The sequence below is a fragment of the Acinonyx jubatus genome, chromosome C2 (assembly GCF_027475565.1).
Source record: "Acinonyx jubatus isolate Ajub_Pintada_27869175 chromosome C2, VMU_Ajub_asm_v1.0, whole genome shotgun sequence".
NCBI classification, from domain to species: Eukaryota; Metazoa; Chordata; class Mammalia; order Carnivora; family Felidae; genus Acinonyx; species Acinonyx jubatus.
The window spans coordinates 150,847,594-150,875,333 of NC_069384.1; the positions used below are offsets into that span (position 1 = coordinate 150,847,594).

The following is a 27,740-nucleotide window of genomic DNA, read 5'->3' on the forward strand; positions in this document are numbered from 1 at the left end:
GGGGCACAGTTATGGGCTGTTAATGATGCCAGGATGACCGGCATTAACTGGGCCTGCCCTGGGCACAGGCAGCAGGTGGTGGTTGGGAGTGGGGGTCGGAGGCAGCAGGTGCAGAGGCACAGGTGGATCCTGAAAACTGGGTGACAGATGTGTTCAGCTCCACATGCCACTTCAGAGTCAACTGCGTCTGAGCTCTCTGGGGTGTGGAGCGTGTAGGCATAGAAGAGACAGGCGGATGAAGGGGCAGAGAGGTAGAAAAAGGCAGAGACAGAGCGAGCAGTAGTTCTGATGTCTGTCTAGACTATGAAAACCCTTTTAAAACTCTGTGACGTAACTTGGTCGTGTACAAGCTCACCTTGCTACCTGTCTCCTGCAACAAGCACGAATTCCACAATCTGCAGGTTACACACGGTGCCGAGGTCATAAAGGCAATTGCACGTGGAGCCACCATACTGACTTAGGGTGTGGATAGGGCCTTCCACCACTTTTCTAGAAAGTGAACTGATTCCCCACATGATGACATCTCACAAGCAAAAAGACGACGCTAGTGCCAAGAGCCTCACCTTTTTACCTGATGCCTGAAAAATCTTAATCAAGGTGCCCGATCTTCGATCAGCTCTAAAAATATAAACCTAAGGAATGAAAAAAAAAATTGGTTAAGATGGAAGCGATGACCAAAGGTACTTATCAGCACCCTCCTGAGAGTCCTACTTAAATGGCCAACCAGGCACAAGGCATCACAAGCTTCAGTTGGCTGATAATGAGGAAGTCAGTGGGCCTTGCGTTTTACCAACTCTGCGAAAAGAGTGTCCTTCAATCCTGGGCAGAATTCACGTCCTCTGCTCCTGGACCACATCATTTACAGAAGCCGTGCACAGTAAGTCCCGAGGACCTTGCAAATTACTAGTCAACAATTCACCTCTTACATAAAGTGATTTTCTTCCTTGAAATATTTCTTTCCTTCCTAGGAGTTAGAGCTGTCACAGGTACAGCATTGAAAGACAGAGGGGTGGAAGGGAGAATTTTAGACAAAGCAGTCTTCCAAAGTGATTCCATAGAACACCAGAGCCGGGAGATCTGCTCGGGTAAACAGGAATTAAACATTAGGGGCACCTGGGTGGCTCAGTTGGGTTCGAGCCCCACATCAGGCTCTGTGCTGACAGCTCAGAGCCTGGAGCCTACTTCGGATTCTGTGTCTCCCTCTCTCTGCCCCTCCTCACCCATGGTCTGTCTGTTTCTCAAAAATAAATAGACATTAAAAAAATTTTTCTTATAAAAAAGGAATTAAACATTAAATCAATGCCTCTGCTGCAGGACTTTGAGAGCCTTTAGTGTGCACATTAACACCATGCATCTCTACCACAAAGAGGATCACTGATATGGAACTTCCCAAGTGACAGGACTATGGAAGTTCTTTCTCAAGGTGCATCTTACGGGAGCAGTGTCCCTTGAGAACTAGGGTCAGGGACCCTCCTGTGGCGTAAGCAGCCACCGCCTTAGTGAGAATGTGCTTGTGCCCTTGACCCCAGAAATGATCAACCACCAAAATCCTGCAGACCAGAGGTCTGTTCTAGTGTCCCTGGGAATGGGACAGTCAGCAACTTTATCAACTATGCCCAATTTCCCCAGCAACTCTCACATGATCCGACTGAAAGAAGCATTTTCAGGTTCTTTTTTTGTTAACAGAATACAAGATTCTCTCTGTCTGGCTCTATCAGTTACAAATACGGTTCTCGTCCTAAGACTTGACTATCTTAAGGCTATCACAAGCCTGAAAGGAAAACAATGCTATTAGATAAAAGCCCTTGTAACTGGGGAGAAAAGGATGCACTGAGGCATCCGCATGGCTGCGAACCAGGAGGTAAGCATTTTTGCCAACATTACAGACATGCCTGGTCACACGCACACAGCTTCTTTCCTGAAGGACATTAGCAGCGTGGGGACAATTCTTGGTGCTTCTTCACTCTACCACGTAGAAGAATCATGTGATCTTAAAGGATCTGCTTCCTTCTTGCACGACTCGCCCTGCTCAGTGCCCTAACATTTTATCTGGTTTCATTTTCAAAGATCCTTTCTCCCCGGCATCACTGTTAGTAGGGAGGGAGGGACACTTCCAGAAATGAGGGCTGAGGCTCCTAACTCCTGCCCAGGAGGATGCAGGGAAATGACTCTCATGCATCATTGAAGCCCAGTCAGCTGACCACACTGACCTGCTGGCTCAAGGCTCCAATTAACAGTGGTTCTGGCCCATCTGGGCCTCTCTAGAACCCAGACCCCACTTCTCTGAGCCCCCGGACATATGGCCAGACTCTATTCTAGGTCCACCCCATGGGCTCAGGTCCAAAGATCATTCCTTTGTTCAGACTTTTCTATCAGAGAACCCAATGTAGTTTGTTAAAAATGCAGGTTCCAGACTCATATAGACCTACTGGAAGTAGATTTCCCATACCCTGGAGCTAAAGAATCAGCAAGCATGGTTGTTCGTATTCTCAGCCCCCCTGAGGCCATGCTTCCCAAAGCGACTCAGACAGCCCTAGATCCAGTCTAGGTCTTTCCTATACTCTGGGCAAATCCTTTAGGAAAACTGACCCACATATTCCCGGTCCAGCCTTTGGGCTGAACCAGTCTTGGCTCTAGAACACTAGGGAAACAGGCCGCCTCGGTGGCTGTCGGTTGAGTGTTGACTTCAATTCAGGTCACTATCTCGTGGTTCGTGGGTTCGAGCCCTGCGCTGGGCTCTGTGCTGACAGCTTGGAGCCTGCAGCCTGCTTCGGATTCTGTGTCTCCCTCTCTCTCTGCCCCTCCCCCGTTCATTTGCACTCCTTCTCTCTCTCTCTCAAAAATAAACGTTAAAAACAAAACAAAACAAAAAAACCACTGGGGAAATAAACACGCGACCCCAGGCCCCAAGATAAGTAAAGTCCCAAAGATACCCAGGACTAGACTCGGCTCTATTAAGTCAAAGTCAAGACTGGAAAGAGCTTGGCAGAGTGGACAGTTTGAAGCTGGAGGGCGCTGGACGCCATTCACTTGGAGGATGCCACGGTGCCAACGGTTGGTCTCGACAGTCTCACACACACGTAGTCAGCTGCAGAACGCAGCTGAGATGAGAAGGGGCCGGGAAGGGCGAGGTCTGGGAGCAGCGGTCACTCTCTGATTCAGCTTTCAAGGCACACTCGCAAAAGCGGTTGGAAGGAGGCCAAAGGAGACTCACGATGTCACCCTTTACCTGCCAGCCATCCAGCAGGGCATTCGGACCAAGTAAGTGACAAACCTCTACGACAGGGGCAGCACGCTTCCCCCTCAGGTCTGGCCCCATGCTCTCGCGCAGACTTTTCTCCTCACCTTCCCGACGCCTTCGTCCTGGGGGGCACCTCCCACCACGTCGGTGGTGGACGGGCGAGAGAAGGAGCCGGCAGTCACTGCGTAGCCTGCAAAGGGCGGACATTAACCAAGGAGAGGATGAGAGAGGGCAGGGGAGAAAAAGAGCCACCAGAGAAAAAAGGGTCTCAAGCATCCCTTAAATCTGGACAGTTACGACCCAGCTATTTTTGGAACATAAGCCACCAGGGAACAAACAGCTGTCAGTCTTCTCACATTGAAATGGCTCATCTCACAAAAAGTCATGTTCCCCAAGACATCAGGGGCAGGAAAGAGTGTTTTCTGAGGGTCCTCTTTAAAGCAGGTACTGTGCTAAATACTTTATACCTGCTTTTCTCTTTCTTTTAAAAATGTTTGTATGTATTTTTGAGAGAGAGAGAGAGCAAGCACAAGCCAGGAAGGGGCAGAGAGAGAGGGAGAAAGAAATCCCAAGTGGGCTCCACACTGTCAGTGCAGAGCCCAACGTGGGGCTCGAGCTCATGAACTGTGAGATCATGATCTTAGCTGAAACCAAGAGTCGGATGCTTAACCAACAGAGCCACCCAGGCACCCCTGTTTTTTTCTTTTTGAGATAGAAGTTTCATACAGTGAAGCACATACACCTGAAGTGGAGAACTCATTGAAAGTGGCCCCATGTACACAGCCATGTGACCACCACCCGGAGTGAACAGAAGCATAGAACTCTAACCAGAAGGTTCCCTCCTACCCTCTCAAGTCAATGCCCTCCCTCAGGCAGACACCATTTGGATTCCTATCACTATATATTAGGTTTACGTGTTCTAGAAGCTCACTTAACATCACACCTGTGACATTCATCCATACTGAGTGTTAAGAGTCGTTTCTTTTTATTGTTGAGCAATGGTCCACCGTATGAATAGGTCATAACACCTTTATTCTCCCGCTGCTGGGCACCTGGGCTGTTTCCAGTTGTTCCCGCTTTACTCCAAATAAAGCTGCTGTGAACATTCCTATGCATGTCTTTGGACGCCAGCATCTTTTAATGACACAGTTCTACGAGGAAGGTATGATCATTTCTTCCCTTTTACAGAGGTAGGCACTGAGACTAAATGTGGTTCAGTAACATGCCCAAGATAACATGGCAAGATTCAAATCCAATCTGTGCATCTCGAAAGCCCTTGCCGGTAACCACTATGCCACCCTCCCTCCTAAGAGAAGGCAGAAAGAAGCTGACAGTGGGTCGCTGGGTGGATGGATGAGGGAAGAGTTTGGATGCAAAAGGAGCCTAGAAACAAAGGCAAAATTCGTCTGAGCTTAGTCTAAATGTCTCCTGCTTCACAAGCAGGCTGAAAATTCTCTAGCTAGCATATATTCCCAAACTTTGTCCTCACATTTACACCCTAATGCTGTGATCACAGGCTGTTTGGATTTTGTGATGACACCCTATTGTGACCAATCCTTATTGACCATGTGGCCTGACCACATTACCTAAGAGTATTACGCGTGATCGCAAAGCCTCGAGTGACCCTTGAAAGCCTTTCAGCAACAAGGGTCTCTGGTACATAGGGAGAAGCCATGGGCCCTCAAGTTCAAAGGACCTATCCCAAACCCTAAAGCCAAACCCAAACCAAGCTCTCTGCTGCCTTCTCTCCACTCTCCAATCTACCAAACATATGCTGGGCCTCCCTGCTGTGTACCAAGCACTCTATCAAGTCCTGGAAACGTCAGACCAACTCCCTACCTCCAAGGTGCTCCCAGCCAAGTGAGGGGTCCATACCAGTGGTCAGTGCTGTCTCCACAGCCCAGGAGGCAGTTCTGCATTGGGACTCTGGGCTCTGAAACCACAGGTTTAAGCCCCCCACTCCACTCTTTACAAGCCACGTGATCTTAGCAAGTTGCGTACTTTTCTGTACCTCGGTTTCTCTGCCTACAAAACGTGGGTAATAATAGTTGCCTCGTATGGTTGTCTCAGGAATTCAAAGAAATAGTATCCAGGAATACCTGGATGGCTCAGTCAGTTAAGCATCCAGCTCTTGATTTCATCTCAGGTCATGATCTCTTGCTTCATGAGACTGAGCTCCGTGTCGGGCTCTGTGTTGACAGCATAGAGCCTGTTTGGAATTCTCTCTCTCTCTCTCTCTCTATGCCCCTCCCCCTGCTTGCACTCTCTCTAAATAAATATTTTTTTTAAAAAAAAGAGAAAATAATATCCAGAAGGATAGCATTCAGGGCATGAACTAAGGAAAAGAGCCACATAAAATCTTCGCACCCACAAAGACAGCCTATCTGTTGGTTGTATCTATCTTCTTTCTAGAAGGTTAAAAGAGCTGAGAACAGAAGAGAAATCTTCTGAGCCCGTGGTTCACCTTCGGCATTACCCTGCCATCCATCATGCTAATTATTGCTTCTTATCATTTCTATTTGCAACTGCTGTTGAGACCGGGAGGCGGAGGCTGCACCCAAGGAAACGCCGTGGAAAACCAGGATTCTATTGCACTCGTGTTGTATCTGAACTTGAGGAACGGCTCAAACAAGAAAATAAAATGTCTGCCTCCAGCTCTGCAACACGATCACGGTTTTAATCCAGAACCCTCCTTTGTTCTCTCCCTGCTGGGTGTGAGGCTCCACGTGAGGTGCCCGGAGGGAAAGTGGACCGAATTGGAACAATGCCCGTAAAAGCCAATAAACCCTTCTTTCCCCCCCGTAAAGCAATAGTGTGTGAGCTTGGCGAGAATCGCTCCCGTTTCCCCTTCTCACCTGTCCACGTCCCTGAGCTACTCACCCAGGTACGTGTACCGCCTGTTCATGATCGCTTCGTCGTTCAGCTTGAAATAGGTGTTGTCCGTAAGGTTCAGCACCTTGACCGTGCCGGCCCAATAAAATGACCCTGGGGCACCCATCACCACCAGCTCCTGCCGAAGAGAGACCCAGAGGTGAATGCGGAAGGAAGCGGAAGAGGGAGTGCAGGTGAGAGCGGGGAAAACCACAGCCACATCAAAGAACTCCACGAAAGACGCCTCGCACCCCGGACTTTCTTCTGCTGAGCAATAAAAATGACTTCAGCGGGTCCCCTGGCATGACGGGATCCACCAAACACCCAGGGTCGGCAGGGATACAGACGGGGAGAATGCAGCGAGGTGACGACAGAGTGACTCACGTACCAGGTCCCTAGCCCACCCACGGGTGAGCTCACGCACATCCCCTCACCTTTACGCCTGCATCAAACGAGGAAATGGCATCAGTGCACATCCTTATGAATCACAGAATTCCAGGAAACAGAGCTCATGAAAAGACAGCACCCCCCTCAGCATCCTGGCCACCGACCCCACCTCCCCCATGCAGAGCGAGGAGAAAACAAGTGACCAGAAGCATCTCTGTGCACACCGTGGAGATCCCCACATCCTCGCTCAGGACGCTCTTCCCAGGAAGGGCTCTGAAGCTCGCATTTGTGGCTGCTGTGACCCACTGCGAACTCACGACAGAAGTACGAGGGCAGAGAGGTTAAGGGAAGGACAGGGACTCGAGACAGCAGGAGACAGCACTGCTATTAAAAACAGACCCAGGGGGCACCTCAGCGGTTAAGCGTCTGACTCTTGGTTTCAGCTCAGGTCGCGATCTCACGGTTTGTGAGTTCAAGCCCTGAGTCGGGCTCTGTGCTGACAGTGTGGAGCCTGCTTGGGATTCTCTCTCTCTCTCTCTCTCTCTCTCTCTCTCTCTCTCTCTCTCTCTGTCCCTCCCCTGCTCATGCTCTATCTCTCATTCTCTCAAAATAAACTTAAAAAAAAAAAAAAAAACAGACCCAGAAACACAGAGACACAGCCGTCTCCAGCGTTTGGAGTGGGGGCAAATGGCCCTGCGCCCTCAACGGGGCCAAGAGCAGGTTTGTGCTACAAAACCACCCAATGAGCAATGCTGATGAGCATTCCAAGTGCTCCCAAGTGATGTACCTACCTAAGGGGGTCAGCGTGGACAAAGCATGGTTTTACCCACAAGAACAGACATCATCACTGTGCTAAAGAAAGTTGGACATGACCTAAATGTCGAACAGTGGGGATTCTAAATCAAGGCACATCCAATTCAACAGAATCCTGCAGCAATAAAAATACTGTAGATCTGATAGCACTGAGACAGAATCACAAAGTGCCAAGTTAATAAGGACAGGCCACACAATATACAGTCAATGATCATGTTTTATAAAAGGAAAAAAGATGCATACAGGAGCAAGACAGACAAAACAAAGACGAGCAGCATAAGTCCCAAACGTTTATGGTTTTTTCCACTGGGTGATAAGGATTACAGGAATCCCTCCCTTCTTCCGGCACTTTTTTTTTTAAGTTTATTTATTTATTTTGAGAGAGAGAGAGAGAGCACGCAAGTAGGGAAGGGGCAGAGAGAGAGAGGATCTGAAGCCGGCCCCACCCCTGTCCGTACAGAGCCCGACGTGGGGCTTAAACTCAATGAACTATGAGATCATCACCTGAGTTGAAGCCAGACGCTTAACCAAGTGAACCCCCCAGGCGCCCCATCTCTCTCTTTACATCTCTCTCTCATCCCTAAAATTTATTTTGTTTTTCAAAATTCCAGAACAATGACTGGACACTGACAAGGAAGTCCCCTCCCCAAACGCCCACTGTGTTCCAAATGGAGCACACAGTGTGGCTGCTGTAGGCAGGGTGGTGCCCACTACAGTGTTGTGTCCACTGGATGACCCTGGCTGAGGCCTGCCTGCCTGCCTGCCTGCCTGCCTGCCTGCCTTCCTTCCTTCCTTCCTTCCTTCCTTCCTTCTTTCCTTCCTTCCTCCCTTCCCCCCTCCCTCCCTCCCTTCCTTCCTTCCTTCCTTCCTTCCTTCCTTCCTTCCTTCCCCCCCTCCCTTCCTTCCTCTCTCCCTTCTTTCCTTCCTCCCTTCCTCCCCCAACGGGGAACGCCGTCTCTTGATTATATTTTCCAAAGTAGCTACACTGCACTAAGAATCAATAAAAGTTATTTTCCTAACAAAATCATGAGTTTTTCCTCCAACACTATGAAGCACCTGCGATTACATATGGAAGCTTCTACTAGAGACACAGACCAACAAAGTCCCTTTGTATGGCCTTCCCTGGGGAAGGTGACACGGAAACGTACAAAATACTTTAGACAAAAAAATTCCATCTGAAGGGGTTCGAAGACAACTTTAACGGAAACCCCTCAGCTGCACAAAAACACCAAAGGAGAGGGCCACGCAGACACTGGAGACCAGACACTCCAATGTCATCAAGGCCTCTTGCTCCCAAAACACGGCCACCCCTCCTTTGGCCCTTAGGGTCCCCCACATGTTGTCCTATCTCAGAAACGTCCTTCCAGGTTGACCCCCCTCTGCAGAGCTGGCTTCAACACTGTGGGCGCCTGGGTGGCTTAGTCAGCTGAGTGTCTGCCTTTGGCTCAGGTCATGATCTCTCAGTCTGAGGGGTCGAGCCCCACGTCCGCTGTGTGCTGACAGCTCGGAGCCTGGTGCCTGCTTCCGATTCTGTGCCTCCCTCTCTCTCTGCCCCTCCCCTGTTCATGCTCTCTCTCTCAAAAAGAAACATTAAAAAATTAAAAAAAAAAAAAAGCATATCACTTTCCACACTCAGAACGCATCACTGAAAACACACAGGTGGTGGTGCTTTTACTAAGTCCCACCCCCTGTACCCATCTGTGCTGTGCAGGGACTGTGCTAGTTCTAGGAGTGTTAGACAAATGATCAGTTCATCAGAGGAGAGAGCCTTTTTCCTTGGGCTTGAACTCAGAAAGGAAATTGGAATCGGTGTCCCAACACACAGGCCACAGAAGAACATAAGGACCAGTATCCCTGGTGCCAATCGCACACACCATATAACAGCTTTCTTTACCTGCAGCCCCTCCTAAGCCAAAGCCTTGAGCATCACCAGAGACCCCCGTGAGGCTCTTTAGGACACCAGGTGGTAGACACGTTGCTTTCTGATGATTTAAAATCAATCCAGCATCGGGGCCCCTGGGTGGCTCAGTTAAACATCCGACTCTTGATTTTGGAATCAGGGGCCCAGGTCACGATCTCACAGTTCGTAGGATCGAGCTCCACATCGGGCTCTGCGCTGACAGCACAGAGCCTGCTTGGGATTCTCTCTTCCCCTCTCTCTCTCAAAATAAATATTTAAAAATATACATTTAAAAAATAAAATAAAATAAATCCAGCTTAAAGACTCAGAACTATATGTCTAATATATCCCTGCACCCACCCTCTCACAAACGTCACAAAGAGTCTAAGAAGGCAATCCCTCTCCTCAAAATCGTTTATTTTTTGTTCATGTTGTATTCATTTTTGAGAGAGAGAGAGAGAGAGAGAGAGAGAGAGAGAGAGAGGAGGCACGAGCAGGGGAGGGGAAGCGAGAGAGGGATACACAAAGCAGGCTCCAGGCTCTGAGCTGTCAGCACAGAGCCCGACACGGGGCTCGAACCCATGAGCCACGAGATCGTAACCTGAGCCAAAGTCAGACGCTTAACCGACTGAGCCACCCAGGCACCCCATCTCCTCAAAAACCTTTAAAACCAACAGCTCTTATCTATCTTGCCTCTCCTCTTTGTGTTCATGCCTCCTTCTCCCTTGGTTCAAACTAGATAACCTGAAGCTGAGCCTGAGACCCACGGGGAGAGGCAGGATACTGTCCTCCTGAAACTCCCTGGATTCGGTTCTCGAGGTCACCAGGGATGGCCTGCGCCCTTGTGGCACTGTTCACAAGCGCCAGGAAAATGGCCTCAACGCTTAGCCCCCCACCACCCAGAAACAGCCCATGCAAATGGCGCACAGAAACGCAAGTTTCTCTGCAAGGCAGAGGCCACCCTGCCTGACTCACATGTAGAATCCCTTCCGTAAACAGTGAGGGCCTTTTCCCTAGGTACACATGTTAGCAGAACCTCCAGAGGTACAGGGGCGTGGGGTGTGCCTCAGGAGCCACGGGCTTTTCTCTGTGAGCTGTAAGTTGGCCTGAGCGGAGGTGGGGGCAGGGCAGATGGGCACTCAGGCTCTGCAACAGAAGTCTGTGTCCCAGACTTCACCCAGATGTCTCCAGGCTCCCGCGGTAGTGCTCCTACACGGGTGGGCCAGTCCATGTCTCCTCTAGCTACTCACAAGGATCTGTCTCTGTCCTCCGGAGCTACAAAAATAAAGGTCCCAGGAAGCTCTCCCTTATCCTCAGTAACAGGCTAAAACTCACGTGGTATCCCTAACGCAGACAGCTTTGGTAACCCCTGGGTCACAGACCTTCAGGCCAAGCAGGCGCCTTGGGCCAGCGTCCTTGGGGGCAACGTGGCCACATCCGGAAGGCCACAGAAGCAGTTGCCAGCCCTGTGCAGGAACAGCCGAGCCCACAGCAAAAGCAAGCCCAAGTGACGAGGTCAGCGGGAGGGCAGGCGAGGGGACAAGTCCTGCCTGACCCTTTCAACCACATTTCCTGCACGGCCTCCGACAGCTGAAGTTCCAGAAACAAGAGAGGCCGTGAGTTCAAAGACCTCCTGTTTAGGGAGGCAAAGCCCAGGGCAGCCAGGAGACGGTGGCCAGGTCAGAGGGCTGAGCCTCCCACTCCCTGGCCCCACAACCCCACATCACATGCCCTCCAGCCCCACTGCTGTTGCCCAGCCGGCACATGCTGAGACTCCGTGGCTCCCAGAGCCTCGAGTTCCAATAGGTGCTCCCGTTCCTCTGGTCACCAGCAGCCGGCACAGGCACCTGGGTTCCCATCTGGCCCTGCCCTTCCCGCTCCTCCTCCCAAGACCCCCTTCTGCCTGGCCCCGATGCCCTGCCTTCCCTGACCTTCTGGCTGGTGAGACCATAAGGACACCCCCTCCCTGGGAACTCCTTCTCTCCCTTAGTTCTCCACCAACGGCTCTGATGAGCCCTCATTTCTCATTTCTGTAATGAGTCTACTTTTCCTCCCCCACTGGCTAAAGGAGGCATCCTTCCCCCCACCCCATCCCCAGTTCCAGGCTGAGCATACCCAGCCCCCTTGCAGAGGTACTAGCCATGGCCAGATCCGAGTTTCCAACTCGGGTGGGATTGTGGTCTCTGCATCCAAGCATCTTCCAAAAACACCTCCGAGTGCCCCATCCATCACCTCACACCCATCCCTTTACCTCCTCCGGTGATTTATCTCTAGACAGCCTTCTTCCCACTGGGGCACTACTGTTCTCCAGAACCCTGGCTCAACACATACTTCGTCTATACCACAGTCCCCTGGCCATCCAGCCCACTGATACGGCCTTGATATTCTCCAATTGCTCCGCTTGCTTCTTATTCCCGCCCTGCTGTTTTGTGGCTGGACCCCATCACAGACCCCCCCCCCCGCCCCGCCGCCCCGGCCTCCCTCCAGGCCCTCCCACTTTTAAAGTCCTGGCCACACCAGCCCACCCAGCCTTTCTCTCTCAGCACTGCCATCCATGGTGTCCGTGACCTGCTTGTGGGCTGACAGTGGTTCCCTGTTGCCTACTGAGCTGAGTCATACTTTATAGACCTTCCTGGAGGAGCAACAGCCCCAGAAGTTACCCCATCTAAATGTGCAACAGAGATGGAAGAAGCGTATGAGCCTGGCATATGGCAGGATAGGATTTCAAGCCAGTGGGGTGAGAAAACCTGGTTGGCAGACCAATATGACAAGCAACTACACGTTTCGGAAAACAACGGAGTTTGTTTCCAGCATATAATGTCTGCGAAAACAAATCCGAGAGATAAATCTTTTTTTTCCTTAAATGTTTTTAATGTTTATTTATTTTTGAGAGAGACAGAGACAGAATGCGAGCGGGTTAGGGGCCGAGAGAGAGGGAGACACAGAATCCAAAGCAGGCTCCAGGCTCCGAGCTGTCAGCACAGAGCCCGACGCGGGGCTCGAACTCACAAACCGTGAGATCATGACCCGAGCCGAAGTCGGACGCTCAACCGACTTCATGAACCACCCAGGTGCCCCTGACAGGGCTCGATTTTGAAAGATTCCTCAGGCTGCTGTGCAGAAAACACAGGGTGGGAGTTGAGAACAGATGCAGGCTGAGGTGATGGAAATGTTGTCAAGCTAGAGAGGCCAGGGTTACACAACACTGTGAATGCAGTAAATACCACTGGATTGTTTGCTTCAATATGGTCAATATAGGGTCACCCGGGCGGCTCAATCAGTTAAACATTGACTCTTGATTTTGGCTCAGGTCATGATTTCACCGTTTAATTAGTGGGACTGAGCCCACGTTGGGCTGTGCATGGACAGCACAGAGCCTGCTTGGGATTCTCTCTCTCCCCCTCTCTCTGCCCCTCCTCCCACTCAGGCTCTCTCTCTCTCTCAATATAAACTTTTAAAAAATGGTCAAAATGGTCAATTTCATGTTATGTATATTTTACTACAAAAAAAAAAAAAAAAAGCAGATGCAGGGAGACTAGTTCAAACCAGAGCATCTCAGGGACACCTGGGGGGCTCAGTCGGTTGAGCGTCCGACTTCGGCTCAGGTCATGATCTCACAGTTCGCGAGCTCGAGCCCCGCATCAGGCTCTGTGCTGACAGCTCAGAGCCTGGAGCCTGCTTCAGATTCTGTGTCTCCCTCTCTCTCTGCCCCTCCCCTGCTCACACTCTGTCTGTCTCTCTCTCTCTCAAAAATAAACATCAGGGGTGCCTGGGTGGCTCAGTCGGTTGAGCATCCAACTTCGGCTCAGGTCACGCATACTCTCATGGTTTGTGAGTTCGAGCCCCGCATCAGGCTCTGTGCTGACAGCTCAGAGCCTGGAGCCTGCTTTGGTTTCTGTGTCTCCTTCTCTCTCTGTTCCTCCCCTGCTCATGCTCTGTCTCTCTCAAAAATAAATAAAGATTAAAAAAAATGTTTTAATAAATAAGCATCAAACCAGCGCATCTCCAGGTGACGACCGTGGCTTTTCCAGAGGGTGATGATGGTGGGGAATTGAAACGGTCACATTTGGGATATGTTTTGGAGGTTCAAATAACAGGAGTGCAGATGAATTCTAAATGAAAAGTACTCTTTCGTTTGGGCCTGGACAACCACCTGGATGACTGGGCCACTTACAGGACCTGACACAGAACTTCGCACACGGCACATAATCAAAATGATGCCTGAGAAACGAGGGGCGGATGCGAAGGGGACACTCAAAGTAGGTAAGACTCACTTAAGAACAGTCCCTCAAGATGTACCAGCAGCCAAAGATCATGGCACCACTATACAGGCACATGAGTATTCAAGTGCACGGTCCTTTGCAACTTGGGAAAGGGGCTGGCTGAGTTGCATACAAAATCCTACGATCTCTCCACCTAGGACACAGGAATGATAGGAGGTGACGCTTAATACATCCTCCTCACTGCCAGCAACAAGACACGCACTTGACTGAGCATCATCCCACCTGCACTCCCCGTGAATCAATTCCTTCCATGGGTCTCCGAGTCAAGAGGGCTCCTTAGAGAAACCGTCCAACTAGGGGTATCCTCCAGATGAGCCCGCCCACCCTCCCCTGGTGCTTTCTGGCCAGCAGGTGCCCCCGCCGGTTTCCATAAGCTTCCCTGGATGCGACTGGAGACATCATCTCAAGAAGCTCCCAAGACCACCATCAGCCAGGAAATGAACACCACCAGCAGGAGGGCAGAGATGCCCAGCGGCCGACACCCACCTCGGTGAAGAAGCCTGCTATCCCAGCCTGGCAGGAGCCGTGTTCCTCTCCGTACTTCTTCTTATACTCTAGAGGGGAGGAAGGAAAGAAGCAAACCACAGCCTCGTCAGTCTGTACCGGTCGTGTGTGGAGTGGCTGAGCGTGCTGGCCACTTCCCCGTGCACCGCTGTGGGCCGGGCCCAGGGACGCCTTCCAGGCTGGGGTGTGGAAGGAAAGTCTCAGGAATCCACCAGACCTCAAAACTCCAGGCTCTGGTGCCATCGGGCCGTGAGGCTCCCAAGCGCCCCAGCGGACTTCCTGCACGCATGTAGGGGCGAGAGGAGCGGCAGCCATGGTAATTAAGTGGGAGGCGGGTGACGATTATTTCATTTACTCCAGACAGGATGGAGCGCCCTGGGAGGAAAAGGAGCTGAACACATGACCCAGAAATGGAATGATGTGGCCATCCCTGTGTGGAGTCCACTGGAAGACAACCCCTCCTTAGAGCTGGAGGCAATATGATTCCTGCCATCCAGCCAGAAACCAGCCATCGGAGCCTGGGGCTGCAGGAAGAGGGGACCCCACCAGACCTGCCCCGCACTCGGTTACACTATCACTGATGGGGTATGGTGACGCTATACATTCACCCCTGTATCTTCCATAAAAGGGGAAGCTCTCTCCAGGTCAAAATAAACACAAGCAGTTAAGTTCTTTTTCCTCTACCGTTCCCTCGCCGTTCCCAACACTCTGACCCGACAAAGGGGGCATTCTGTTGCTGATGTTCTGTTCTTCAGTTGGAAGGAAGATGTTTTCGCACGTTCTAGGCACTGTTAGCTGCGTCCACGCACGCCATTGCCTTGGTCTCTTATCCCTGGGAGCCCATACTGTCATCGGTTAAATAGGTAAAACTCCTGAGGCTCAGAGAGGTTAGGTGGATTGTTCAAGGTCACACAGCTAGTAAATGGCAAAGCCAAGATTCCCATTTGTTCACCTCTGTGGCCTATCAAAGGCTCTGTGGAGTGAGTGATTACTCAAAACCCATACAGTGACCAGCCGGCTGAAATAATTACATGGGTAAAGACACGGGGAGAGAGAGAGACATTCTGCTCAGGTGACTCTGATTAATTACACATGAAACCAACACTGTCGGATACAGGTTCATGGCTGCCTGCCCCTGGGCACCTGCAGGCCTGGGCTACCCAACGGAATAACCCAGTGATCCCCATGTCACCCCGGGGCTCTTGGCACATCTCTGCTACCATTAAAGGCAATATACTTAATTTTGAAACAAAATAAATAATCCAGAGGAACAATGAAGCTATGATTGCAACAAAAAGCCACTTCCTTCAGCTCGAGTGTGCACTAGAGGAGAAGGGGGAAAAGGACCCTGGGGAAATATACAGAGTAATTCAGTTTCTAACAACACTCACCGCAGAGCCTGGTAACATTTTCCAGTAAGTGGCCATTAACCGACTGCTAAATTACAACGGAATGTCAATTGAGTTACTCCTCTTCCTTGAGAGGGCTAAATCAGTTCCTCCAGCTTGTTCTGTTATTACAAGGAGAACTCACAGGCCTGTCAGCAAGCAACCCAGGGACAATGGACCCCGCCTGTTCTCTGCAAAAATCTTGCACCAGGGCTGGAAGTGGGGCTTATGCAAAGTCATAAAGACATCACGCATCAAACTGTCTGACGGCAAGAAATAATAAAAATTAATACTAAATCCTACATCCAATAGCATAATGGCAAGAAGGCTCAAAATGTCCCAACCTGAACAAACAGTTATATTACATCTGGAAGGTCCGGCAAAAAGCATATCCACCCCCACTGCCTCCGGGGGTTAAACAGCCAAATGTAACTCTCATGCAAATGAACCGAAGAAAATTCAGACCCCACCAGCTGAACGAAGGGACAGAGCAGGACACATCGGTTCAGCCTCATCAATGGATGACACGAGTAAGGAGTGCGCAGGAATCTTTGACATTTCAAAGCAAATAGTCTCAAGGTCTCCTTTGTAACAGGGACTCCAAAAATAGCAGATATGAAAACGTGTCTTTCTCCATCTCAGCCCCAAACTGTGCTGGTCAGCTCTACGCCAGGAGCAGGACACAGGGCACCTGAGGGAGCCGCAGCCACTCCGGGAGCTAGCACTGCTCCCACTCCCGGCCCCCAAAAAAGTCCTGAGCCAGCATCGAGGTACCCTTAGAGGCCAGCCCCAGGCTCCCCAAGCTGGGACGGCCTCATCAGAGTCTGAGGGCCAGGGACACACAGAAAACAGGCACGATCCCACCGGCTTTGACTTTCTGAGACCCAAGGGTCTACACCTGCCTGCCTTCTTGGGATGCTCTAGAACAAGGGATCAAACCACGTGGGGCTCCTGACTAGTACCCAGAGCGCTAACCTCCCAGAAACTTCTGTAACGCCGATTCACCCCTTCAACTTGGAACAGGATCCAGTCCTAATGCTTCCACCCCCACCCCATCCCACCACTCATACTCTGCGGGGAGGAGAGGCAGTCACGGCAGTTCAAGTCTAGGAAGGATCAGCTGGTGTGACCAGATCAGACACTTGCATATTCTGAGCTGTCCACAGCCTTCCAGAACTCCTGCTCAGAACAGCTTCTCTGTCCGGGTGAGCCTGGAGGTGTATGCGACCATCACAGCATGCGTTTGTTTATCACGGCTGATGCGACACCAAGATGAACTGGTTCATCTCACTGTCCCCAACACCAGCCTTGTGCCAGCTAGGAGCAAGAGCCAGCGCTGGTATGCTAAGGGAACACGCAGGCAAGTGGCTCTGTGCACAGCCCCAAGGCCCAGGCGGAGACACAAGAGGGGCAAGCACATTCCTCCAGCCACGAAGCACCGGAACTCCCCAACCTACATGCTTTGGACCTTTGTCCCCGTGCTCTGCCAGCCCTGACCTCTGCCTTCCAACAGGTCAGGCTCCCTGACCACCAGCCCCAGCCTCGTTTCAAAAGGAGTTGTGTTCTGGGTACCAGGAATCCTGAGCTCCCCGCCCGGGGCCACCACTAACCCCAAAGGCCTAAGGACTGTGGTGGTGGTGGTGGTGGTGGTTGGGAGTGGAGCAGAGCAGGGACCCACAGGATCGATGTTTCTGGGCTTTCTAAACCTAGATTGGCTAATTGTACTTCGGGCAATTCTGTTCCCTTTGGGGCCTCAGGAGGAAAGGGACAGAATGCTCAGATCCAGTTCCTGAGACGGCAGGAAAGCCTGTTTACCACAGAGCTTTGAAAAGGGAGGTAGGCATGGAGACAAGAGGCTGCCCCATCCCAGCGTCCCCAAGAAACCCCCCGCCCAGGTCACAATCCCTTCCTCCACTGAGAAGTCCAGGCAGTGCGGGCTGGAAGGATGGGGTCGGACCTCCAGACGCCTGTGTCCCCAGAAGAACTTCTCCTGCACAAACACAGGCTGTGGGCCCCACATTGGCGACTCCTGGCCATGTCCACACAATCTCCACCTGCCCCAAGGACGTGGCCGGGCAGAGAGCTCCAACAAGCCCGTACCCTCCCCTGCCACCGTGGAACAAAACATTTATCCACCTTGAAGCAGCAAAGGGGAATCAGGCTTGGCATGACAGCAGCCCACGGATGCAACAACAAACCTAACACCGTTTAATCCAGCGGGACTGAATCCCAGAAGCCAAAGATGTGGCTGAACAAGGGGACCCGGAAATCACACGGCGGAGGTGGGAACAGGTTGCCGTGGGTGGGTTTGAATTTCTTGGCCAGCGGCACACGCTGATCCATTAACTTGTGTGGCTCCTCCGTTCTAAAAACGGTAGTATTGTCCTTGGGTGAGCTGCTGCCTTTACTAAGCCCTGTCTAAACAGAAGGCAATTCAGAGAGGAAAAAAATAGTGGTCTCCAAGTGTTCACAACCCACGACTCAATGCATGGACCTTACGCTAATGAATTTTAATTCGATCAAGAATTTAATTGGGTGGGGTCACCTCCTGCACCTCTTCCCCAACTGCTGGTGGGATAAAACCAGCCCATGGAAGGATCAAGATTTACATGCAGCGTAACATATTATTCCTTCTGATCTCTCTTCCTATTTCAGAAAGGTTCGGCTCTCAAAGATAGTCTTTGCAATGCGTCGATTTTAAAATTATTTTTCCCGTAGCTCCTGAACTTAGCCAAGAAACAGAGACAAAAATAGCCTTCTAGTCTTAAGTCGTTTCTGAATTTTTGCTCAATTTCTGAGTGAATACCAAGTAACTAATCATTCAGCTACAATTTAGAGGACAATGAATTCGGGAAGACAGATCTCTGCTAGTAAGAAGGGCAGCTCAACATGTAAAACTGAAAAGACAAAACTATCCTCAGTTGCAAGGGACCACAGTCTAAGTGGAAAAAAAAAAAAAAGTAAATAACCTAAATAGCTAAGTTAGAGAAGAAAGGAAACCATTTTATCAAAATAATTAACAATTAGGGGCGCCTGGGTGGCTCAGTCTGTCAAGCATCCGACTTCAGCTCAGGTCAGCCTCATCAATGTATGACATGAGTAATGACTGTGATCTTGCGGTTTGTGAGTTCGAGCCCCGCATCGGACTCTGCACTGACAGCTCAGAGCCTGGAGCCTGCTTCACATTCTGCGTCTCCCTCTCTCTCTGCCCCTCCCCCACTCGTATCTGTCTTTCTCTCTCTCTCTCTCTCAAAAATAAATAAACATTAAAAAATTTGTGTTTAAATATTTAATAATTAAGCAATGGTGGGCATTATAAGGCAAACTACAGAAAGCCAGAAACTTACAATAGAGAGAAGCTTTAAGAGGGGAAGAGATCTTTAGGGCATGTCTATAATTCGAATCCTATCCGTTTATTTTACAGATGGAGTCACTATTGCTCAGAGAGGGCAAGGAGTCTGTTGCAAGGCACACAGCAAATTAGGCTGAGTCAGGATGAAAGGGCAGGGCTCCTGAAGGCCCACACCATCATGCTTCACAGAGCACATCTGCAGTGATAAAATTCTTACCCTTTAAAAAAAAAAAAGTTTTCCATCGATGGATGAATGGATACACAGACTGTGGCATTCATTCAGTGGAATATGAAGTCTTAGGGAAGGAAACTCTAATGCGTGCTACAATATGGATGCCCTGAGGACATCATGTTAAGTGAAATAAGCCAGTCGCAAAAGGACAAATACTGCATGACTACACTTCCATGAGGCGTCTGAAGTGGTGAAACTCATGGAGACAGAAAGGACAATGGCAATTGTCAGGGCCCGCAGGGGCGCCGTTGGGGGGCGAGGGGGTGCGGTGGAGCGAATGGGGCGTTGTCTCGTGGGGACAGAGTTTCAGTCTGGGACGCTGACAACATTCTCAAGATGGACAGCGGTGTTTGCACGACAACGCATGTATGCGATGCCCCAACGGCACCCTTAGAAACGGTTATGACGGTAAATGTCACGTTTTGTATTTTTTGCAAAAATTCTGAAAGGGTTTTAATGTTTTGTAGCCCTGAAATAGTTCCTTCCACACCCAGAATCCACAACCAAGCTTGCCAACTTCAGAAGCAGAAGCGAGCAACTGTACAGGCACAAAATCATATACCTGCATTCAACGTACTGTGTGTCATAGACGACGTGTTCGTGTCACCCTAGAATTCATATCTTGAAACCCTAATCCCCGATGCAATGGTATCGGGTGATGGGGCCTCAGCAGGTGACCAGCATTAGGTGAGGTCATGAGGGTAGAGCCCCCATAAATGGGCGTGGTGCCCTCTTGTGAGTCCCGAAAGACGTAAGGGAGTTTGTCTCTCTCTGCTCTCCACCACGTGAGGACACAGAAGAGCGTCCTCACCAGATGCCAAATCGGCCAGGGCCTTGACCTTGGGCTTCCCAGCCTCCAGAACAGTGAGATATAGGTGCCTGTTGTTTGCAGCTGCCGCGTCTGTGGTACTTCCCTTACGGCAGCCCGAAATGACCAAAACAATGCACGCTGTGTTAGCTTTCGTCCCTCCAAAAAAAAGTGACCCCGAACACGGGACAGTCACATCTCAGTGAGAGTCCCAGCTCCGAACAGAATAGAATTCACATGATGACCGAAGCTAACAGACTCAGGGAATGACTACCCCTGACGCATGGACAAACCACTGCTCAGACGTGATACCAAATGCCTACAGTAAGGAAAGATCTAGGACGCAGAGCAGATGGGCCTCCCAGTACATGTTATCAGGCTGAGGGGCCCCATCTGCCCCCTGCACCTGCTGGAACTTGTCTATAGTTTGCGTCTACAGTTACAACTGCAACGTAGCTTGAGAAGTCTCTAGCGTAGTGTCCTAAAAATTCAGGATAAAATTATGACATAACAGGAGATTTTGCTGAGCGATGGGCCACAGCACCCCAGTAGTCACAAAGAAAACCAACACCCCAACAGAACAGGTGGTGCAAAGAAACCTTCTCTAAACTTAAAAGCCAACAATCATTTCTCTGCTTAATGAGCCTGGGACCTTCACCATCCTCCCCAAGCCTGTTTTCTCATCTGTATAATGGGGATAAGAATACTTACCCCCAAAATGATGTCACTACTCAGGAGGATCATAAGTGTTAATTACCTAACACAATACCTGGCAGTGGTAGGTAACTCTGAAACTGTTAGTTTCTGTGAGAGGAATAAAACCCAGGATACCCATCATACAGATTTGCAATTTTAGGAGAGGAGATTCCTAACATTTGGACCTCCAGAAGGAAATGTTAGACGATGCGGTCTGAGCAGTCAAGGATTCCACACGATGCATGGAAACATGTTTGGAATACAGAATATATTTGTGCCCGTGGTAACATTCTTGGCACAAAACGGAAATCTTGATGGGGTTCCCTGAGCCCCAAGAGCCACTGCCACAGAGCTGGTCTCTTCTTCTGGCCCTGGCGTTTCCCTCTGGCCACCCTCCCTCTCTCTCTCCTCCTCAGGGTCCCTCTCCGCCTTGACTGGCTATAACGCAGAACTACATCTGTTTTTAAATTTGCTGTATTTACTTAAATGAGATAATGTTTATGAAAGCTCTTTAGAAACCATAAAATCCTATGTAAATGTAGAGTTCTTTATTTAATAAAAATGTATGGGGCTTGTTCTTGAATTTTTAAATGGATCAACTTAGCCTTTTAGGGATCTCTCCAAAACAAAACAAAAACACAACCAAACAAGACAAAACCTCAAATCCTTTTCATTTGTAAATGGACCTTGATTGATTTTTATCCCCTGTAGAGCCACAGCATTCAACATTAGACAGGGGGGGATAAAAACTTCACATCTGAATGGGTGATCTATTTCCTTCTCTAGAAATAAGCACCGTCCTGAGAGATACAAATCAGCTGGGAATAAAAGGCCAGTCACACCCAGATAAGAAAGAAGGAAAGTGGCACAGAAATCTTGGGAATCAATGGGACCATTTTAAAGCACAGTAAAATTTGATAAATTCAGACCCTAACAATTCCCAACATGAGAAGGTTTAAACAGGGCATGAATTAAATTTGAGAGCATCTACAAAAACAAAAAGAAAAAAAAGGGGGGGGGGAGGGAGGGGAGAGGAGATCTCACCAAGCAAATAAATCGTGCCAACAGGATGTTTAAAGATATTTAAGAAATTATAATCTTTTCATAGAGCCTTCAAATCATTTTTGTAATATCCAACTTTCTACAGCCTTCATTATCTAGTCATTAAAGCAGGATCGGCTAGAAACCTTCTCAGAAGGTTTAAGGATACTGTAACAGCACTTAATTAGAAAAACCATACTTACTGAGGGTTCACCCTGAGCTCCGAACTATGTTAGGCACCTGATATATCTCAAATACCTCTTCAGGAGGGATTAATCTCCCCATTTTTACAGATGAGGGTCCCGAGGCTCAAAGTCACCCAAAGTAGGAGCTGTGGGTGCAACCACAGGGACAAGTGATTCTGAAACCGGGTCTAATATGCAATGTTGCTCTGCCTGCTCCTGTTCATCAGTGTTTTACCTGGACCACTTTTTGTTAACTTAGCAGAGCTGCTCCCTGGTTTTTCCATATTCGTGAGGCTTTTTCTGTCGCGGTAAAAAGAGGACTTGTTCAGACCCCACTGCTGCCGAGCTCTGGCTTCTTGCCTCGGTGGGCTCAAGGGCAAACGATGAAAGACATCTCTGTGCCTCAGAGTCTCCATGCACTGACTTAACTTCTGGGAGCCCCCACGTAGGACTTGGTTGACAGTCCCAGGCTTCACAGAGCTTTCTCTTCAGTTTACAACTAGCTTCCCCCCTCACCGTCCCACTGAACCTCTCGTTTTCCCACACGTTCTGATAAAACCAAACAACATATGGTAGCAATGATGCTGTTCTTGTATCAAACATAAACTAAACGGCTGACTTAACGGCATGCTCCACTGGTTTACTTTGTGTCCTAAGTTCATTTTTGTTTCCCATTCCCTTTACATTTCCTGGTTCCAAACAGGATATCCTGATAGCATTTCCCACCCACCCAGAAACAGGAAGCACCTGAAAAGTCATGAGAAAAATGTCTTTGTGCCAAAGACCGATTTTTTAAGAATTCAAAAGTTTTGAGACAGTTTGGACAGGGGCCCACATACTTCGAGGCTTTCCTCTATTAAACCAAACTTGCAACATTCTGAAGAGAGCACAGGTGACCCTCAGCGAGACCCATAATAAGGCCGCAACGAGAGAACAATGTGTGGTCTTTCTTAGCACTTCTGAAATTTCTCATGAGCCCCTGACAATAACCTTCCGAAGTAATGCCAGGGAGGCATCACGGCATGTATTCCCACGGAGGGCCCAGCCACAGGCGTGAGGCCACAGAGGCACAGAAGAGCAGGCCCCAGCCCAGCTTCCTACACCCTTCAGTGGTCCTCCAGCTATCCCACAAAATGCACACCCAGAAGCAGCCGGGCCCCCTCCTCCCCTCCCAGCACCCACCACCACGACCGACACTGGATTCCCACCGTTCCTTTCTTCCGTGAGCCCCAGTCGGGTGCAGACTCTAAGGGGGTATCCATTCCTCCAGGAGTTGCAAATTGAAATAAGCTGTCTTAAGGCCACTTAGACCCGGGATGCGGCTTGGGCCCTTGGGGAGAGGTGCCCTGTAGTATTTACGCTGGCATGAGATTCTCTCCTCCGCACGGCTCTCCCACTTGTGAAACATCATGCTTCCACTGTTTTCCCCTGTGGATGGGGAACTTGACAGCTGGCACTGGGTCACTTGGGTTTGATTTATCAGGCACTTAAGATTGTGTGGATTTTATTCCTAGCAGACAAATCAGGAACCCCACAGTGATTGACAAACACTTGCCTAGCATGCATATAGTACATTAGCACGGAATACAGACTACAAGCACATATATGCTTAGTGCGCACGCTCGCGTGGACACGCACACAGGGCACTGTTCTAAGAACTTACAAGTTTTAACTCACTTCGTCCTCTTCACAGACCCCTGAGGTAGCTTAGGCACAGCTCAGCACATTAACAATGTGGCAGAGCTAGGACTCGAACCCTGGCAGTCTGGGTCCAGAGTCTGTGCTCTTAGCCACCAGGCTACTTGGCCTCTCCATTGCATGGCACATGAATAACGGGAGGGAACGAAAAACTTGGCCCGGAGCAAGCCACACCGCATCTCTAGACCTCAATAAAGATAGGCTGGTCGAGATGATATCCAAAAGGTCCCGTCAAATTGTGAAATATTTTAGTTGTACCGTACTTAGCTGTAATGTGATCCCCCACTTGGACCAGAGAGCCTGAGTCACCGAGTTTTTCCACATTAAGAGAAAATTTGGTTGCTTTAAGACCAAAAGTAGTCCACAGAACTGGGAGGTGGTCATCCCCAAAGTCAACAGAGCCCAGGCCAGGGTTCTCTGTGGCCGGCATCCCCCATCCTGCCAAGCCAGTCTCCTAGAGAAATCTGAGCACTTACCACTCTTGCCTCCACAGGACCAAGCACCACAGAAACATTCTCTTCAGTGTCCCATTGTTCTAAGGGCTGCTCTTGTACCCCAACACTCCTGGGGGAGTGTTGAGTTAGGACACGGAAGTGTGTGTGTGCTCATGGGAAAGGAGGATTAGGCAGAGGGACGGGGTGAAGAGGGACCACCATTTTGCTTATTTTTTGGCTGGCTCCATTTGGCCACCATTAAGCCAAGGAACAGTGGAAGAGTAATCCTGGAAGCCTGAGCTGATCCCACATCCACTGTCGTGTGAGGAATCTGGCATCACGAGATGAGCCCCGTGTCAGCTTAAACTGCGTAATAACCACAAAATCTGTGACAGATAACAGGCATTTGTTTCTCACTCCCACTCCTACAGATCAGCTGGGGTTTGGCCATCTAGTTGGGCTCTGGCTGTAGGTTCAGTTCAAGTCTGTTCCACACGTAGCTTGTCTGGGACCAGTGAGCCACAGGGGCCACGTCCTATGGTGAGGATCCCAAGCACCCAGGGGGGTGGGGTGGGGTGGGGGACACACACAACACCTCTGAAGGCCCAGAGCTCACACACACTTGTGAATGAGGGACACTGGTGGAACAGTCACCTGGCCTCGCTGTGGCCCTCCTTGGCTCACATCTTCCTGCCAAGCATCACACCAGAGCCACCAGCAACGGGGAAGGCAGGCAGGGCCTGCTCTTGAGAGCACCGACACCCAAAACGTTCACGTCTGGGTAGTTCAGTCGCCCTCTCTTGTTCTGTGAGGGTTGTTGACTGGCTCTTATTAAAGTCTCACTTAAGTTGGAAATTTCAAAACACACACAGAAATCACCACTAACCAAGGGGGCACAAAATGACTTGCTGAGGTCAGACAGACGAGAAATCCAAATCCCAGCTCTAACATTTACTGTAGGAGTGACCTCCAGCAACTTATTTAAATGGAGTCTCAGCTTCCTCATCTGTCACAGGAGAAGGCCAACCTCCAAGCCCACCTTTGGGGGCCCCACCCATTTCCCCTCGGCCCTCACCATTTCCGTGACGCAGCCTGGCCTCCGGCACCTATATCTCTCCGCCAGGGGCCTTGCCCTGCCCCCACACACGGCAGGACAGAATGGTGGAAAGACTCCAGCCCCCACACTCTTCAGGTGGGTAATTCCAAGGTGTGCTCCATGCTGGCCCCCGAGCTCCCGAGACTTGCCCACGACGGTAGCCTGTTAGGCAGCATCCCTTATTGGGCTGCGATTCCTACCCTTTCTCGTTTCCCACGCCCCCACTGGCGTCTTCTAGAACGACCTCCAGAAAACTACCCCTCTTCAAACCCAAGCAAAGAATAGCTACGTTCTAAGGGATTGTAACGATTAAGTGAGAGAATGTGTGAAGTCCCCAAACCAACACCGGCCTAGTGCTGATCTCACATCCGAGGACAACAGACGTGCCGGAAGCGTGAGCCATGGTGGCTGGTGGTGCACATAACACTGGGCTCCAGCGACCGCGTCAGAGGTCTGTCCTTTTGCGTTCTGATTCTTATAGGGGTACACAGAGGAATCGCTGGGGACGGCAACGTGTCCATATTTCACAACACGTCTCCTGGGAAAACCAACATGCTGGTCGTGTTGCGTAACTAGTTTGGATTCCATCGTCACTGCCTTCAGTACCTCTATCGATTTCCTCACCTCTCCCTGGGCCAACGAGCTACCCAAAAAGTTGTTCCAGGGGCTTTGCCTTTTCTTCCTGGGGGGACAAAGTGAGGAATAGGCTGGGGCAGTCAGGACACCGCCTTGACCCCTTATTTGTGTCTTCATACTATCTATCCCTCCCTCTTGACGGACTACATCACACCTATTTTTCAGATGAAGTTTTTCTTCTGACCGGGACAATGCAGAGACAAAGGGGGCCAGAGTTCAATTTCCCCACATGGCCCGGTGACAGCTGACCAAATGCTGACACGGGAAAAGAACAAGGCTCACCCTCACGGAAGGATGGGGTTGGCATCTCCTGCAGGGACCCTGCCAGTTCTTCTGCGGGGACATTGCACGGAATACCTGCTCGGGACACTTGAGTCCCCTTCAGGGCCCTGGAGGGTCCTCCATGAGGCAGAAAAATGAATGTGCCCAGGCAGCATTTCTCAGAATCATTTTTGGCGGCCACAGATTTGAAACCTGGGAAACCCCAGGGAGACCCAGAGGAAACGTGAACAGAGGCTGGTGGAGACTTGGGTCCAAACAAATAAATTAGGGGGAATATAACCAGCACAGCACTTAAAGAGGAAACGAGTTCTATCTCACTCGGAACTAAGCAAAGAAAACCTGATATACAAGCTATAAAACTGATAAAAAGGAGAGTGTTTCCTGAACCCTTCAAGCTCAAGTTCAACTGAGCTAAATAACGATCAGCTCAAAAAGAATTTTTTTAAGAAATAATAATAACAACAGTGATGATGATGATCAGCTCATGGTCCAGTGCCCAGGTGTTTGGAGGTCTTAAGCAGGGAGCCTGAGAAATACATTTCCTTCTAAGACCCCAGGTGCCCCTTGGCAAGGTCTGAAAACTACCATGAGGTGCACAGACCGCATGGGAAGGAAGGTCAGCCGTGGGATGTCACGGAATGACTGAATCCTGAGTCTCCTCTTCCCCCTGCCTCAGGACGTTTGTCCATGGAGCTGTCTCTGGAGCATTAGGATCCTTTGGGAGCTGGGACTGTGGAGACTCTCTGGGCCAACCTCTGAATTTTCAGGTGAGGACACTGAGGTCCAGAGAGAGAAAGTACGTTTCCCAAGGCTGCACAGCATGTGGCAGCGCCTCTGCCTGATGGCTTGGCTGAGGCTCAGTGAATCTCGGTCTGAGACTTCACATAGCTCTGTAAGCACCGTGGACTCTGGGGCAGAGATGGGCCGGGCTGGGCAGGGCCTGGAACCATGGCCCCCTTGTCACCCCATTCCCTGGGTGGGGCTGTGGGTGCCAAGAGGCCAATCAGGGACCCAGGGCTGCCTCTGGTCAGAATTTGGGAAGCTGAGGGGAACGGAGATGATGGGCGTGGCTTTGGGTACCTTGGGGGTGGAGATCTGGCATGGGGATGGGGGTGAGAATCAGCAGCTCTCACCTTCATAGCAGGGGATCAGCGTCCTGCCTTTGGCCTGGAGGTTGGACGGGATGATGTAACAGAAGCCATGGGGCAGGATGTGGTCTGTTTCATAGTAGATGTTCTTCCAGCGGTGGGCACAGGCCTAAAGGACAGAGAGGGGGGTCAGAGCAGGAAAGTCAGCCCCAGCAGGTCCCAAAGCAGAACCCAGGCAACACCTGGTGGTTGTGTGGGAGGAGAGGGGCAGAGGGGCCAGAAAGCCACCCTCCCTCCTGTCCCGCCAGAGCTTGGCACCAGCTGTTTGGGGCATCGGCAACCTACATGAGCAAACCCCAGGAGGCTACTAGGAAGAGACAGGAAACAAATACGTAAACCAGTGAGGACTGTACCTAGTGCTGAGCACCGGGAAGGAAAGACCGGAGTTATGGGACAGAGACGCTGGAGGTGGGAAGGATGGAGGTCAGGGAGACAGGAGAGCAAACCAGCCATGCTGAGGGTGCAGGACAGCGTTCCAGGAGAGGGGTCACTGGGTGCAGAGGAAGCCCCCGCAAAAGGCTTGAAGGTTCGAGGGAAAGGAAGGTGGGCGGGTCTGGACTGTGGTGGGAGGGAAGAGGTCAGAGAGGGGATGGGGCCAGCCCACGGGGGTCTTGCAGACCGTGGGGACTATTACCTTCGTGGACGTGCAAGGGAAGCCGACAGTCTCACACAGGTGAGTGGCATGACCTGGTTTACAGTTTAGAGAGAGAAAGTAGCCACGGTGTGGCGCCCGCAGGCAGGCAAG

General features: G+C 50.5%; 1 protein-coding gene across 4 annotated transcripts in view; it reads right to left on the minus strand.

The window, feature by feature from the left end:
• ITGA9 (integrin subunit alpha 9) overlaps nucleotides 1-27,740 on the minus strand; it is a 355,609-nt gene that overhangs the window by 299,398 nt on the left and 28,471 nt on the right. For all 4 annotated transcript variants that reach the window (XM_053221698.1, XM_053221699.1, XM_053221700.1 and 1 more), the window contains exons 4-8: nucleotides 26,981-27,104; nucleotides 13,982-14,049; nucleotides 6,122-6,251; nucleotides 3,346-3,431; nucleotides 564-632 (exon numbers count right to left, since the gene is read on the minus strand). In XM_053221698.1, coding sequence (XP_053077673.1) covers nucleotides 564-632; nucleotides 3,346-3,431; nucleotides 6,122-6,251; nucleotides 13,982-14,049; nucleotides 26,981-27,104 — 477 coding nt within the window. The remainder of the gene's footprint in view (nucleotides 1-563; nucleotides 633-3,345; nucleotides 3,432-6,121; nucleotides 6,252-13,981; nucleotides 14,050-26,980; nucleotides 27,105-27,740) is intronic.